A 14,773-nucleotide genomic window follows, 5' to 3' on the forward strand; every position below is an offset into this window, starting at 1 on the left:
TCAGTTTTCTAACCTGTCCAGAAGTAATGTATGGTCTACAGTGTCGAATGCAGCACTGAGGTCAAGTAGCATTAGTATTGAGGTTTTGCCAGAGTCTGTGTTAAGACGGATGTCGTTTACAACTTTAATAAGGGCGGTCTCAGTGCTGTGCAGGGGTCGAAATCCTGATTGGAAGGTGTCATAGCAACCAGTTGATGCCAGGAAGTGATTAAGTTGCTGGAGGACAACTTTTTCAATGATTTTACTTATGAAGGGTAGATTTGATATTGGTCTGTAGTTGTTAATAACAGAGGCATCTAGGCTCCGCTTTTTTAAAAGGGGTTTAATAACTGCAGTTTTCAAAGCTTTTGGGAAATTGCCTGACTGGAGAGAGTTGTTAACTATCTGCAATATGTCTACTGCTAGGCAGTCGAAAACATTCTTAAAGAGGTTGGTAGGTATAGTATCAAGGCAACAGGTGGATGGCTTTAGTTGTGTCACAGTTTCCACAAGATTTTGAGAGTCTATAACATTAAAGCATGCCATCCTTGCCACGTTATTTTTGCCTGAACAGGGTGGTAGTCCAACATTTTTGTTTGAAGTGCAGATATTGATGGCGCGTCTGATACCTTCAATTTTATCAGTATAAAAAGCTGCAAACTCATTGCATTTCTGTGTGGAATGGAGATCAGGTGGAATTTGTGTTGGGGGTTAGGGTTAGGGTTAGTCTGTCAACAGTTGCAAATAGGGTTTCTGCATTATTAGTGTTGGTTTTAATGATATTGGAGAAAAAGGTTTCTCTAGCATTTTTTAAGTCTAAATTGTAGGCACGGAGGCTCTCTTTAGAGATACTGTATCATGGTGAATATGAAGTTTTGTTTTACGCCAGATGCGTTCAACCTTCCTGCATTCTTTTTTCTGTGCTATTACAGAAGCAGCTTTTTTCCAGGGTGCCTTTTGCTTTCCAGAAATCGTTTTAACCTTATAAGGTGCAATGACATCTATGACTTTCAAAATTTTCAAATTAAAGTTTTCTACAAGATCATCAGCAGAACATGGGTTTAGAGGTGGTAGCAAGGAGATGGCCTTTTTAAAAAGTACATTAGGATCTTCATTGATATACCGTTTTTTGACAGTGTTTGATTTTGTCTGTATGGCGGGAATAAAAGATATGTTAAAGAAAACACAAAAGTGGTCAGACAAGGAAGGACCAGTCACAGAGAGATCAGAAACATTGAGGCCCTTTGTGATCCAGGTCTAGAGTTTGCCCCTTACAATGAGTAGTCTCTTTCACATGTTGAGACAGTTCAAATGTGTCCAAAATGGTAAAAAGTTTTTTTGCACACTTGTCATTCAAATCATCAGTATGAAAATTGAAGTCACCAGTTATAACTAGACAGTCAAATTCTGTGGAGATGCTAGACCAGTGGTTTTCAAACTGTGGGGCGCGCCCCCCCTGGGGGGCGCCAGAGTTCTTCAGGGGGGGCGCGACGTGAGAAAAAAATAAACCCGAAAAAAACCCTGAAAGACGATGATTCAAATCATCAGTCATACTTCAACTGTAGAAGTAACATAACTAAATCAATTTTCAACCGTTTATCTTCGTGCAAACCATTTAACAAATCTACACACTTGTATCTTCAATAATATCCAAACGGAATTTTGATAGCATTTATACTTTTTTCAGAGTCACAGTTTTAGTTTCAAACCGGCGTCGTTTTCAGTTGCTTATAATAATTTAGGTCACCATAGCACCGCCGGTAAACAAACCCCGCCGAATAGTCGAATCTCTGGACTGAAACGGAAGATCTGATTCGACTCAGAAAATTCACAGTCGGGGACCCTGAATGAATCTGTAAACTCGCAGTTTACACAGATAAAGATGTTCAAATGTATTTAAAAAAAGGTTAAGCTAAAACATGCTTAGATAAAGTTGTTAAATTGTGTTGTTTAAAAACGCAAAAAGATGTTGTAATGTTTCAGAAATATGTTTAAAAAATATCTTAAAAAATTTGTTTCAAATGTTTCAAAAATATGTTCAGAATGTTTTAAAATTATGATCGGAGATGTTTGAAATGTGTAAAATAATTAAAATAGCTTTCAAAACACAGGTATTTAGAAAAAAAAATTGGGGGAGGGGCTCAGCTGAATTTTTTCCTCTGAGGGGGGGCTCACTCTCTCACACTTTGAAAACCCCTGTGCTAGACAATAATTCTGTGAAGTCATCGAAAAAATTTGCAGAATATGTGGGTGGCCTGTAAATAATTAATAGGAGAACTCTGGGGGAGCATTTCAATACAGCACTAAGGTATTCGAACGATGGAAAATCACCAAATAACATCTGTTTCCCCTGAAATACATTTTTAAATATAGCAGCAACCCCTCCACCTCTTTTTCCAGATCTAAATGCATCAAAAAGGTTATAGTCGGGAGGAACTGTCTCTATCAGAACGGTTGCACTGTTATTTTGTTCCAGCCATGTTTCAGTTAAAAACATAAAATCCAGTTTAGAAGTGGTAATAAAATCATTAACTAAAAATGATTTGTTATTAAGAGACCTCACATTAAGTAGAGCCATCCTGATGGTGCTGTTGATAGGCTTTAAGGTTGTTTTTGGTTTGGAGGCAATAGATATGAGATTTGTGAGGTTAGCAGTGTGTCTAAGTTTCCCTTTGTTTACTCTCTTAGTGATTACAGCATGAATGCGAAAGTTGCCCTGCTTTGACGTAGGCAACCTTTGGTTCAGCAGATTACGTGAAACTTCCTTTATACTGTGTCTACGGCTGAACCCTTTTTTGTCTCAGTAATACTCAGGACTACTATCAGTACAGGGGGGGGGCTGGGGCGCCATCCTCTTGGGTGTTATCAGCCTGTGGCCATGACGCGGCGATGCTATCATTGACACAGATGCAAGTTTGATGCCAACATATTCCAGTTTCTTAAATTCGGCTGGAAAATCGCAAAGGGAGTAGACATTGGAGCTGGAGTTGTTGTTGTGGCTATGGGAGAGATGAGGCTGGAGGTCATCGTCGATGGGGGAATGCAGAGGAGGGGGGTGGCCGTTCCTCGCCAAGCCAGCATCCGCGATGGGGGAAGGCACAGTGTTGATGGCGTCGGGCGGGCTGTTGTCTCTCTTCAAGGTCTGTGGGCTGTCTGCTATCCGTGTGTCAGATAGTGGCAGAGTAGATGTGTTGGGGAGGCTGTAATCTCGCTTCTTCTCAACCTGTGCTCTGACTGTGGCCTGTGCGTCAGACCATGGAGATTTGTGGGAAAGCGAGAAGAGAAGATTATCCCTCAACAGTTTTGAGCCTAACCTGTTTGGGTGTAGGCCATCTGCTCTGAAAAGATATTTGCGCCCCCAGAATAAGTTGAAATTGTCAATAAAGCCCCTTCCTCTTTCATTGCAGACTCTGGAAAGCCATGTATTCAGTGCAAGTAGACGACTGAATCTGTTTATTCCCCTGTCAACTGCTGGTATGGGTCCACTGATGAATGACTTGATGTGTATTTTGTCCAGGGTATCCAATAGATCAGTGTAATCCCTCTTCAGAAGTTCTGACTGTTCTCTTTGAATATCATTAAATCCTGCATGCACAATAATCTGTGAGATTTTGGGGTTTTCCAATATGATTTTGGCTAGTTTATGGTTGATATCACTAACCATTCCATATGGGAAGTTGCATGTTTTGATCTTCTTACCGGTTAGATCCTTGATGGTTGAGTCTCCTATAATCAGAGTGTCTGGTTCATCTGCCTTCTCTGAGATGGGCCCTTGTTGGACGGTGGCAGACACATGCGCAGCCCGCCTCCGTGGCGACTGGTTGCTCTGTCCGTACCGTCTCTGTCCGCACTGTCCGTCCGGACGCATCTCGGGGCTCAGGGGTGCATCGGTGGCAGGCGCGTTCGTGGAATCTTGAAGTGGCAGGAACCGGTTCTTCAGTGGCAGGAACCGGTTCTTCAGTGGCAGGGTTAATTTCAGTGACGGGCTAATCTGGCTGATACATGTAACTTTAGCTTTGGGTAGCTTAGCATTTGGCGTTGAGTGAACTTGTTGATTCACTTTGGTATGTTGTTTTGGCTTAGCGCCGACTCTGTGCCAGTGAGACGCAGCTGGAACTGTCTCTCTCTTGTCCAGCTTCGGGAAGGATACAGTGTAGCTTTGATCATCTTGCTGTGTCTGAGTGAGCTCAGCAAACTCACCCATCGGCACTGTATCCTGGAGGAGTCCTTTGCATTTTTCTAATGCTGCTAGTCTCGTTTCAAATAAAGCCACTGTCTGTTGCAGTTTGGTGCAGTCTGTGCATTTCCCAGTCTCCGTGCCTGAGATATAGTACAGAGGCATGTTGGCGATAGGAAAGTCCAAGGCTTTTTCTGCGGTCTGATACGGGAGTCATCAAAAGTGCCAAAATGTATTGTTGAATCGAGCGATGGAGGATGACGGAAACAAACAATATATTGTTAGGTATTATGATCATGAAATAAAATAAGATAAAGTAGATCTGAACGATGAATTAAGTAGTTTTTTCCAATGCCTAGCGGAGCTTCGGGAAACATGACCTCTCTCTCTGCTGCCTCTGCTGCCATCCGAGTTCCTCACGGATGGCTGAGCTTCTCACCCTATCCTTAAGGGAGAAGCCAGCCAACCTCCTGAGAAAACCCATTTTGGCCGCTTGTACCCGTAATCTCGTTCTTTCGGTCATGATGGCCCATATTTAATGACCACGAAGATTGACCAGTATATAGAGACTTCTGCCTTCCAGCTCAGCTCTCTTTTTGTCACAGCAGTGCAGTAAAGCGAATGAAATACCACTTAGATTCTCCGGCCAATCTCATGCTTCATCTTCCCCTCACTCACTAACAAGGTAACAGGTTTTCCTTTGAGTGTTGGGCCAAAAGGACGGAGAAGCCAACATCGGGCTGTGCCCGGCCGGGCTCCGTGGCAAACCCGGCCACCAGGCGCTCGTCTGGGCCTCGCTCCAGACGGGTGCCCCGGGCTTCCTCCGGCAGGGTCTCTCCTCCTCTTTCTTGATCTTCCATGGGATCTTTGTAAACCTGGTTTGTCCGGTAGTGACCTACTAGGTAGACAAAGAAGTTTGGTTTGTCCGGTAGTGACCATGTGACTCTATTCCCAGGTGATGGATCTGCTCCATGCGATGGGTCCAGACACAGTTGTCATCACCTCGTCTGACCTGCCCTCCAGACTGGGAGACCAGTTCCTGGTTTCTCTTGGAAGCCAACGCACTGGTAATTAGTTTCCTGCTTGTCTTCATCAATGTGTTTCTAGTCAACCTTGCTTTTTCTAATGCCTTGTTTTGTACATTTGGATGTTTGCCTCCCTATATGTCTTTTGTTAGACTGTTGCCCTTAGGATAACTGAGGACTGAATAATGTTGTTAATGTTGGTGTCTAGTAAGTCTGTCTTAAATGCTTCTTTGTGTCTGCGTGTAGGCAGATCTGGCCTTTCCTGTTGTGGGAGCATGTGCTCCAGGACTCCTTAGAGGGGTGGTTCAACTGTGTGTTGATGTGTGATGCATGTCACCAGTTCACCCAGACGGGAGCAGATCCACACAGAGGGTGCGGATGGACGTGCCCAAGGTGGATGCTGTGTTTGTGGGCACTGGAGATCTCTTCGCTGCTATGCTGCTAGCATGGACACACCACTATCCCAATGATCTGAAGGTATGGGAGACACACACACACACAAACACGTTATAAACATTAAACACACAAAATGCGTGTTTAATCAGGTCCTCTGTGTTGTCATAATGGTTCTCTACTTTGTTTTCTATAATGGTTCTCTGTATTGTGATGTATAATGATTCTCTGGTGCTCTGTTAATTTGTTATAATGGTGCTCTGGGCCCCGTTTCCCGAAAGCATCGTTAGCCTAATTGGATCGAGAAGTGCGTTGTACGAGCATCATACAGTTGTCACACCGTTTCCCGAAAGCATTGTTGGTAATGAACGTCGTGAAAACGCTCGTAGCTAACGAGGACTCCAGGGGTACTCGTAGGATGCTAAGAGCATCGTTAGCCTACTATAGCCTCAGTGGCGTCACGAGCGGACATTCTGTGTATTGGATGCGTTTTATTAAAAGACATCCAATACCACGGAATGCCCAGCTGGCGCAATTTCGCAACCAAATACAGTTATATTTTTGCCGATATATTACTCATATACTACTGTTAGATTTAAACAGCAAAGATGAAGTCAACAACAAAATAATTTATTGCAGCAATTTTAGGCATATAATAAAATCAAATGATTCCATTGCTCTTGTGTGGGAGGTCGCTTTATAGCTGCACTTGCTGTCTCCCTCTGATTTTAGTTCAACCATCGTGCTTAAAATGTCTTCATATTGATCAATGACAGAAGACATAGGCTACAGTAGACATGTATCATGCTGAGACCAGCGGATGTTGGAGAATTTCTGCTGGCGTTATTTGTTGCTATTGTTTGCATTAAGCACTGTAGGCGCTTCGGTGAGGCTGTGATGGAGTTCACTATTTAGGCTTGGACCGTGTCTAGACAGTAACAAACATCCCTGATCATAGTTAATCGCGTTTGTAGTCTACACTCAGACGTGAACTCATTCTTGCATGCGGGTGTCTTCATTCATAAAAAAATGTAAATGTATTGTTTATTCTAAAGAGGTCTAGACTCCGTGCGCAGCCAGGCCTTCTCCAGTGAACCAAGAAAGCCTGCGCCGTGACAAACGGGGGATTTGACCCCCTTGGTTTAACACAGGAAACTTGAGATAAGAAGGTGAAATCACCGGGCGTCCCAAGCTGCGACCGAACCGGCTTGGCAGTCTAAAAAGACCTATAGCCTACTTCATCCTGCCCAACAATATGGACAGGATCTTCTAGACCAAGCTCTCCTAATCGGGTCAGCAATAGCCGTGTGTCAATGCCTAGCCTCTGCGTTTGAATGATAATGAATGAATGGAACGTTGCATTTTTAATGTCTACAAATATTCTAAACTAGAGATTGCGCGCCAATCAATGAAACCTTATGTGGAATCAGACAAAGTCGGCTCTCTTTGCTTCACTAAATATGTTTTGTCGCGCCACAACTTTTGGCCACCAACGGTTCTTACATTTACATTTACATTTAGGGCATTTAGCAGACGCTTTTATCCAAAGCGACTTACAATAAGAACATTAACAATATATCGCTGTCGGTACAGTAAGGATTTTCATAGAACCAAGTGCAAGTACAACAATCGCTAGGCTAACCAATTCCCCGTGTTACAGCAATGATAGCAGCTACTGCAGTTGCTACACAGTTAAGTACTATAATACAATACAATACAATACAATGTTGCGACACAACATTGCTACACAGTTAAGTACTATAATACAATACAACACAATACAACGTACAATGGTGGCCAGAAGGGGGAGGGTGGCTATGCAGAGTCAAGGTGGACTCTGAACAGGTGAGTCTTGAGCCTTTTTCGGAAGATAGTGAACGACTCTGCGGTCCTGAGACCGGCAGGGAGCTCGTTCCACCACTGAGGTCCCAAAACCGAGAAAAGTTGTGACTTTGCTGATCAACCTTTGCTAGCTCTTAGCGATGGCGGTACCAGACGTCCAGCTGAGGTAGTTGAGCGGAGGGATTGAGCTGGGGTGTGTGGCTCTACCAATGCTTGGAGGTAGGCAGGGGCAGTTCCATTGACTGCCTTGTATGCCAGTACCATCGTTTTAAATTTGATGTGAGCTACTACATCATGGTTTTCTCAACGGGGGCGTTCGCACAACCTAGGGGGGCGCTGGGAACGTGATTCCATTTTTGGGGGGGAATTTTAAACTTTCATTGTTTTTATTTTTTTTGGGGTGAAAAAATTGGCTACCTGAAATAATTATTTATTTTATTTTCATTTATTGGTTTCTAACCCCTATACCGTCTCAGCTACTTTTTACTGTCTATGCGCAGTGGAACAGTGATAATACAGCGCGGTTCGGTCCTGCACACGCCCGGACTCCCGTTACATCAGCTATCGTCATGATCTCTATAGTAACACTGATAAACATACAAGTTTGTGGGTTAACAGTTCAATAACCAACACAACACAATCAAACATGGCCGATAGCAAGAAAAAAATCACAAATTTTGTTTCATAGCCCGTTTTCCTCTGCTCTGAGCGTATTCTCCACGAAAGACCGTTGCATTTCAAATACAAAATATATAGGCCTAATTAGGCCCCTGCCTCTAACATCTGTTTTTGCGGTGTCCGCGATGCCCGGGCCGCGGTTCCCATGGTTCCCGGGCCATTCATTCATTCGTTCACGGGGCACGGTGGGAGCCGCGGGCGTGTTCACGGTGCCCAAGGTCACGGTGCCCGGGCCGCAGGGTGCCGTGGCGGCCGGGAGTCGCGGGAGTGTTCGCACCGCGGTCACGGTGAATGAATGTTCAATCCAACCATTTCTTCCTCAACTCTTCTTTCTTGTCCAATAAGATCTCTCTCGATCTCTCTCTCTCGATCTCTCTCTCTCTCGATCTCTCTCTCTCTATCGAAATTTAATTGGGTTTATTACAATGATGGACAGTGCTGTTAGCCAGTCAGAGGTGACACATTTGCATTCCATGAATATTCATTAATATTCTTTTATTTTTTGCACCAAAACCGACTCAGAGGGCATTCATTGCTATTAGTGACCAACGCAAAATCAATGAAAATTATGCATTGACAACTTTAAGCAATATAACACGGGGGGGTGCCAGAGGATCAGGGTAAGGTCAGGGGGGCGTTTTCTCAAAGAAGGTTGAGAACCACTGTACTACAGGGAGCCAATTCATTCTCAACCATGGCCGAGATAACACCGTTGCATGTCTTTACCTTTTGTGGAAGAGGGAGAGACGTCGGAGAACCCGACGCAGCCTATTCATAATATTGTAATGACCACGGAAGTGGCAGTGAATGAAGTATTGATTAGACAGAGATTTATTAGATAGGCCGCCTACCTAATAAACCGTTGGAACACACAAGACCGGAAACCATAGCAACGCCGGTAAACAAACCCCGAGAAGCCCAATCCCTATGGGAGCTCCCCGCGCTACGGCCATCTGGAGGCGCACAGAGCTTTCGCCCGTGATATTATATATACAATTATATACTATTATATATAGAGCCCCGGGAGTCGCAAACGGCAACAATCACTTTCTCCACCATGCTGCGGTTCACCCCGGACTGCACTGCACTGAGTTTGCCGGTTGAACGCTGATTGGCTGTTACGTTACACATGTCACTCAGTGGCCACACTGTTGAACGCTGATTGGCTGTCATCACGCAAATTTCTCGTCAAAGTTTAAATATTTCAACTCGAGCAAATTTGTCGCACCACAAATCCTCGTGAACGCGTTCGCCTTAAATGCTCCCACAACAGGAAAGGCCAGGGCCCCGTTTCCCGAAAGCGTCGTTAGCCTAAGTGGATCGTGAAGTGCGTCGAAAGGGCATCGTAGAGTTTTCACCGCGTTTCCCGAAAGCATCGTGGGGAACGAACGTCTTGAAAACGCTCGTAGCTAACGAGTACTCCAGGGGTGCTCGTAGGTACTCGTAGGACGCTAAGAGCATCGTCAGCTATAGCCTCAGTGGCGACACCATCGGACATTCCGTCTATTGGATGCGTTTTATTAAAACGCATTGCGCCTTTATGTTCTTAGTTTGGTAATTAATAAAGATTATTAATTAATTTATTAATAAAGATGTTAAAATGGCCAAAATAAAACGGGACAGTCCAGAAAATGTTTGCGCAGGCAGGGCACTCAAAATGTGTGAGAGAAAGTGGGGGGATTTGTGCAGACTGATGGGCTACTCATAAAACGTAGCATAAAATAATGTAAACAAATTAAATTAAATTAAACAAATTAAAAAATAAAAAATAACGAAATAAAAGAAATTAAAAAAAATAAAACATAAAGAAATAAAAAAATTATAAAAAACAAGCAAAGGAGCAGGCAAAAGGCTGGGATATGGTGGGGATTGGTCACGTTGACGGGAATGTTTAGTGACATGAGGGAGGGTGGAGGGGGTTAAAAAAAAGTCTCAATCACTATTTGACGCGCATGAAAACCAGCCGCGTAGTTATGAGGGAGGCCGTCCTCACACCGATCTTCCTCATCGTCATCGTCCTCAACGTCCTCCGGTTCAAGCAATGCCACCCCAGCCTTAGCTGCAATGTTGTGCAACATAGCCGTCACACATATCACGGCGCATGACTTGGCCGGCGAAAACTGGAGCCCTCCGCCTGACTTGTGAAGGCATCTAAGCGCAACTTCCACCTCCCGATCGTGCGCTCAACGATGCACCGGGCCAGACGGTGGGCTTCGTTGTATTCCTCATCATGGACGTCTCCCGGGTTATTCACAGGTGTGAAGAGGAATTATTTCAGGGGGGAAAATGCCGTGAAACGCACAGTGCATTCAGGATTAGGACTGATATATGTCGGTTTAAGCCTAATCAATTGTGTTTTAATGTCTTTAGCATTCATATAATTGCAGTCTATTTTTTTTGTAGGCTACACTGCTGTTGTCCTTGATGGGGATATATTTTAACCCTTTTTAACACAATTTTCCTGCGACATTCCTGCGTCTCCCCCTCCTACGGAGCCCATTTCAGCACCGTGTCAGTAGACAGTTACAATCCTACGACGTCGTGAGTGCAGCGAATGCGCGTTCACGTTAAGAGGAGTTTCGGGAAACGCTCCAAAGAAATTGACGATGGATCGCAAGATCCATCGTGAGAATGATCGTACGAGCGTGGATCCATCGTTATCGGGAAACGGGGCCCAGATCTGCCTACACGCAGACACAAAGAAGCATTTAAGACATTTAAAGGCGAAAGTGTGCCGTGACAAGAACTTGTCGCCGGTTTCTCTAGCGAATAATTCACCTGATACGCGCCTCTACGTTCACTTTGTATGGGATCTTGTCGCCCCGTCGTGTTTGGTGTGAGGCACCCGAATGGTGCTTTGTGTTGTTTATAATGGTTCTCTCTGTTTTTGTTTATAATGTGTGGCAACCCGGCTTGGTGAGTGAGCTGCCTCCTTCCAATCAGCACAAGAACTGGAGCTTACTTAAAGCCAAAATGGCACTTTTATTCAAACCTAAATTATTTTTCTATCAAAGCAAACAAAACTCTGCTTTGAAGGAATTCACAGTCTTGTTCCTCCGGGTGGAATCACATCACCCACGAGACTGGTCTCTCCGCACACGTGAACCAGGAGAGCCCTGAATGAGTGTGGAAGCATGCTTTTTAAAGCATGCTTCCCCACCTGCTCCTCAGGTGTTCCGCATTCAATGATTGGCACCAATGTTCTTACTGGCGCCATCTGTTGAGAATCGGTGGTACACCACCTCCACAACCTGCCCCCTTGGCCTCCAGGGGCGCTGTGCCAGAGACGGGTTGCCACAAATGCTACTCTGTGTTGTTTATGATGGTTCTCTGGTATTCTGTTTAGTTGTTTATAATGGTGCTCTGTGTTGTTGTTTATAATAGTTCATTGTGTTGTTGTTCATACTGGTGCTCTGTGTTGTTTATAATGGTTCTCTGGTACTCTGTGTTCTGTAGACAGCCTGTGAGAAGACCTTCTCAGTTATGCACCATGTCATCCAGAGGACCATATCTTATGCGCACGGTGAGACCCAGGGTGGTTTGTAATAATAATAAATAATAATAATAAAAATTGATTTTATGTACTGCCTTTCAGCTGGTCCTTGTCAGAGGACCTTTGAGGACCTTGTGTAAATATATGTAGGTCCTCGTCTAAGATTCTATAGGTATATCTAAGATTTTTGAGTATAGCCCTTTTGTATATGTTTATATGATGTTGAAGTATAAATGTAGGAAGCTCTGCACAGAAACTTTGCAGACTTGCTAGACACAGAACTGTGAATTTAGCTTCATCCAAGTGACCAGTGTCCACGGCTTACACGCTACGGGTTCAAGAAATAGTACTCCATCCAGGTACTTTTAGTCTAGTTTCGTCTAGTGTAGTTTTAGTTGACTTCGGACAAATGATATACTACTGTTTCCTACTGTCTTCCTTGCCATGAAGCATTGTTACAACAACGATAAAATCTACCAAACACAAATTTCCTTACTTTTTATGGCTAGTTTATATATATAATACACAAACATATTTGAGGTCGTCATGATTACATTTAATTTGATCCATTGTATTGAGCTGTACTAAGAACAGCAGCAGGGAGTCACATGATGTCTTTGTTCCCATCCAGAGCTGGCCGGCCCTGGGAGGCGGCCCAGCCCGCCCCAGCTGGAGCTGCGGATGGTCCAGAGCAAGGCTGACATAGAGGACCCAGCTATCGTCATGAGGGCCACCGTCATATCCTAACATCGACACCCTCAGACTCATGCTCCACCTTATAGCCCTGAAGAGAACACCTGATGTTCCTCGTCAGTGATCGCTCTCTGTACCCCCGATAGTAGAACACCTTCAGTCCGTTGTCACCCTTACAAAACCTTTCCCTCTGTGGTACCCTAAACCCCCCTATTTCCTTAGATAGCCCCCCCCCCCACACACACACACACCAGCTCCTCTCCGAGCACCCTTATGTGAAACTTAATCCTTAAGCAGTGCCGTAGATTCAATGTTAGCTGAAGAGGTTGTAGTGAAGTAAACCCATCGTAGCTGTGCCACCATTCTTGTGTGAAAATTGCAACAAGTTGACTGCAATGTCTTTTGCAGTCTTTTTACACATTCCAGGACATTGGTGATGCGACCAGTGGCCAGGACTGAGGTTCAGGAGCGAAGGCGCTAGTTCAGTCGCTAACTGAAGACTAAAACAGTCCTAATGGTGTCTATCCTTTGTGTTGACCAATACCTCCCCACCCATTTTAAACCCCTGAAGAAGAAATTATGACCAATTTCCACACTCCTCATCCTAACCACAACAAAAAAAAGGAGAAAAATACATGCACAATGTATAGTTGATGTATAGATGTTGTACTATAACTGTGTTGGACCATTTCTATATCTTCAATGAAATCTGTATGTTGGACCATTGATGCTAGTGTACTATAGACCACACATACACAATAACACCCAGACAGGTGGGGACCGATCTGCCATTCTGATATAGTGAGGCTCGGGTGTTCCACTAGTCACTAGTTAATACGGTTTTGTGGTTTCATAGCTGTGAAAAATGCTAGTTCTGAGCATAGTCCTCTCACAGCACATCTTAAGGAAGACCCCATTGAGCAAAAAAAAGTTACCTGAGCCCTCATTGGTCAATTTATCTTGAATAAGCCAATCAAAACTCTGCTTTGTCTGTGTCATGACCCGCCCCATGTGCAGTGCTGTCTTGAGATCAGATCGGCCCAGAAGGGGTAATTCAAGTACTTGTGGGTCTCTATTATGGTGTATCTATGATTGTGCGTCGATGGTTATGTGCCACCAAAAGGTTTTCTCTTCACAAAAAGCTCCTGATTAATTTCACGGCCTGCAGAAATGAACCGGAAGACATACCAGGCTAGTCAGTGGGCCTCCTTACGATGCAGAAGCATAATAATCCCCCTTTCAGACCCTGTAGGAAGAAGTGGTGTTCTATGAAGTCAAACATTTATTCACACATGCACTCTGGGCCCTCTTCATAAAGGGCTCCATTGACAGTCATTTGGTGCAGATTTGCTTTGAAGAGGTATGTCCGAGGTTCAGAACAACCGCTAAGCGAGCTAGTAATCTGTCAATACTTGTGGCTTTTCCAATCTGTATGTACATTTAAATCATTGGAACCAGGATATGTCACCTATTCACAAATGTCTCAAAGTAAAGCCAATTCTCATTATTCTTGATCCATGAGCAAAAAACAACAACAATATCAATTGATTTTCTAACATTGCTTCATTTAGAATAATTCCCAGTGGAGGGTGACAGAGAAGAGCGAGATGGGGAGTTATAGGATGGTGGGAAGTTTGATACCCATGATGTCGTTAGACACAGCCTGTGCCTTATCCAACATGCTACCAGGGCAACCTGGTAATTCAAATTTGACTCTTGGCATGGTAACCGTCAGATAGAACTCCCCTGCATCCCTTCCTTACTGACTGGTTTAAGTGTTGACTAAATGCCTTCGGATCATCAGTTACCTGTTTCAGTTGTTTATTTTTGTGTGCCAAAATGCACATTTGAGATGTAAGCCTTTGGCTGTCTTAAGTTCTTATTCTCGTTCCTTCCTTCCTAAAAGAAAATATAAAGAAAACCAGCCTGTAGGGTTAAGACTCATGAGACTCAACTAAATTAATTTTCAGGCTTCAGACAAACTAAATCTGCCTTCCCTTGATGCTCTGTTCAGTGGCAGGCAATGGGTGTGCCAGTGATAAGACCCCTCTGTACTTATGTTGGTCCTCCATCCACTGTACTGGGATCAAGGACTCCTGCAGCCCAATACACCAGTCACCCATCAGAGTGGAGGAAAATGGAGCGGAGAATAGACTAAGAGGAGGAGAGTAAGCATAGCTTCACTTCAGATTTGACTACAAATCACCAAGTCGTTACTCAGAAAAGAGAAAATGTTCTATCTGAATTGCTGTTGAACAAATCGGGATTTGAATAACCTCAAAGTCCTTTTCTGTGTGTCAGGGTAGGCTCAAGCTGTACCCAAGTGATACTAAATCACCATTGTCTAATGGAAAATAAATTAAAGGCTCGCTAAAATAGCAGGAGGCAGTGCGTGTGACTCTGATAATCATATCATATTATGCCCCGCCAGCAGTGACTGCCACATTAAAAACAGTCAGCAGTGTTTGTTTGTCCAGCCAATGAAAGACACGT

At 44.0% G+C, this 14,773-nt stretch overlaps 1 protein-coding gene across 1 annotated transcript in view; it reads left to right on the forward strand.

Moving 5' to 3' along the window:
- Positions 1-12,469, forward strand: part of pdxkb (pyridoxal (pyridoxine, vitamin B6) kinase b) — a 76,382-nt gene extending 63,913 nt beyond the window's left edge. The window contains exons 6-9 of the mRNA XM_056608875.1: positions 5,112-5,223; positions 5,522-5,658; positions 11,551-11,617; positions 12,219-12,469. Of these exons, the coding sequence (XP_056464850.1) occupies positions 5,112-5,223; positions 5,522-5,658; positions 11,551-11,617; positions 12,219-12,334 (432 nt within the window). The 3' untranslated portion in view covers positions 12,335-12,469. The remainder of the gene's footprint in view (positions 1-5,111; positions 5,224-5,521; positions 5,659-11,550; positions 11,618-12,218) is intronic.
- Positions 12,470-14,773: the final 2,304 nt, after the last annotated feature.

This window comes from Gadus chalcogrammus, chromosome 15, assembly GCF_026213295.1.
Source record: "Gadus chalcogrammus isolate NIFS_2021 chromosome 15, NIFS_Gcha_1.0, whole genome shotgun sequence".
Taxonomy (NCBI): domain Eukaryota; kingdom Metazoa; phylum Chordata; class Actinopteri; order Gadiformes; family Gadidae; genus Gadus; species Gadus chalcogrammus.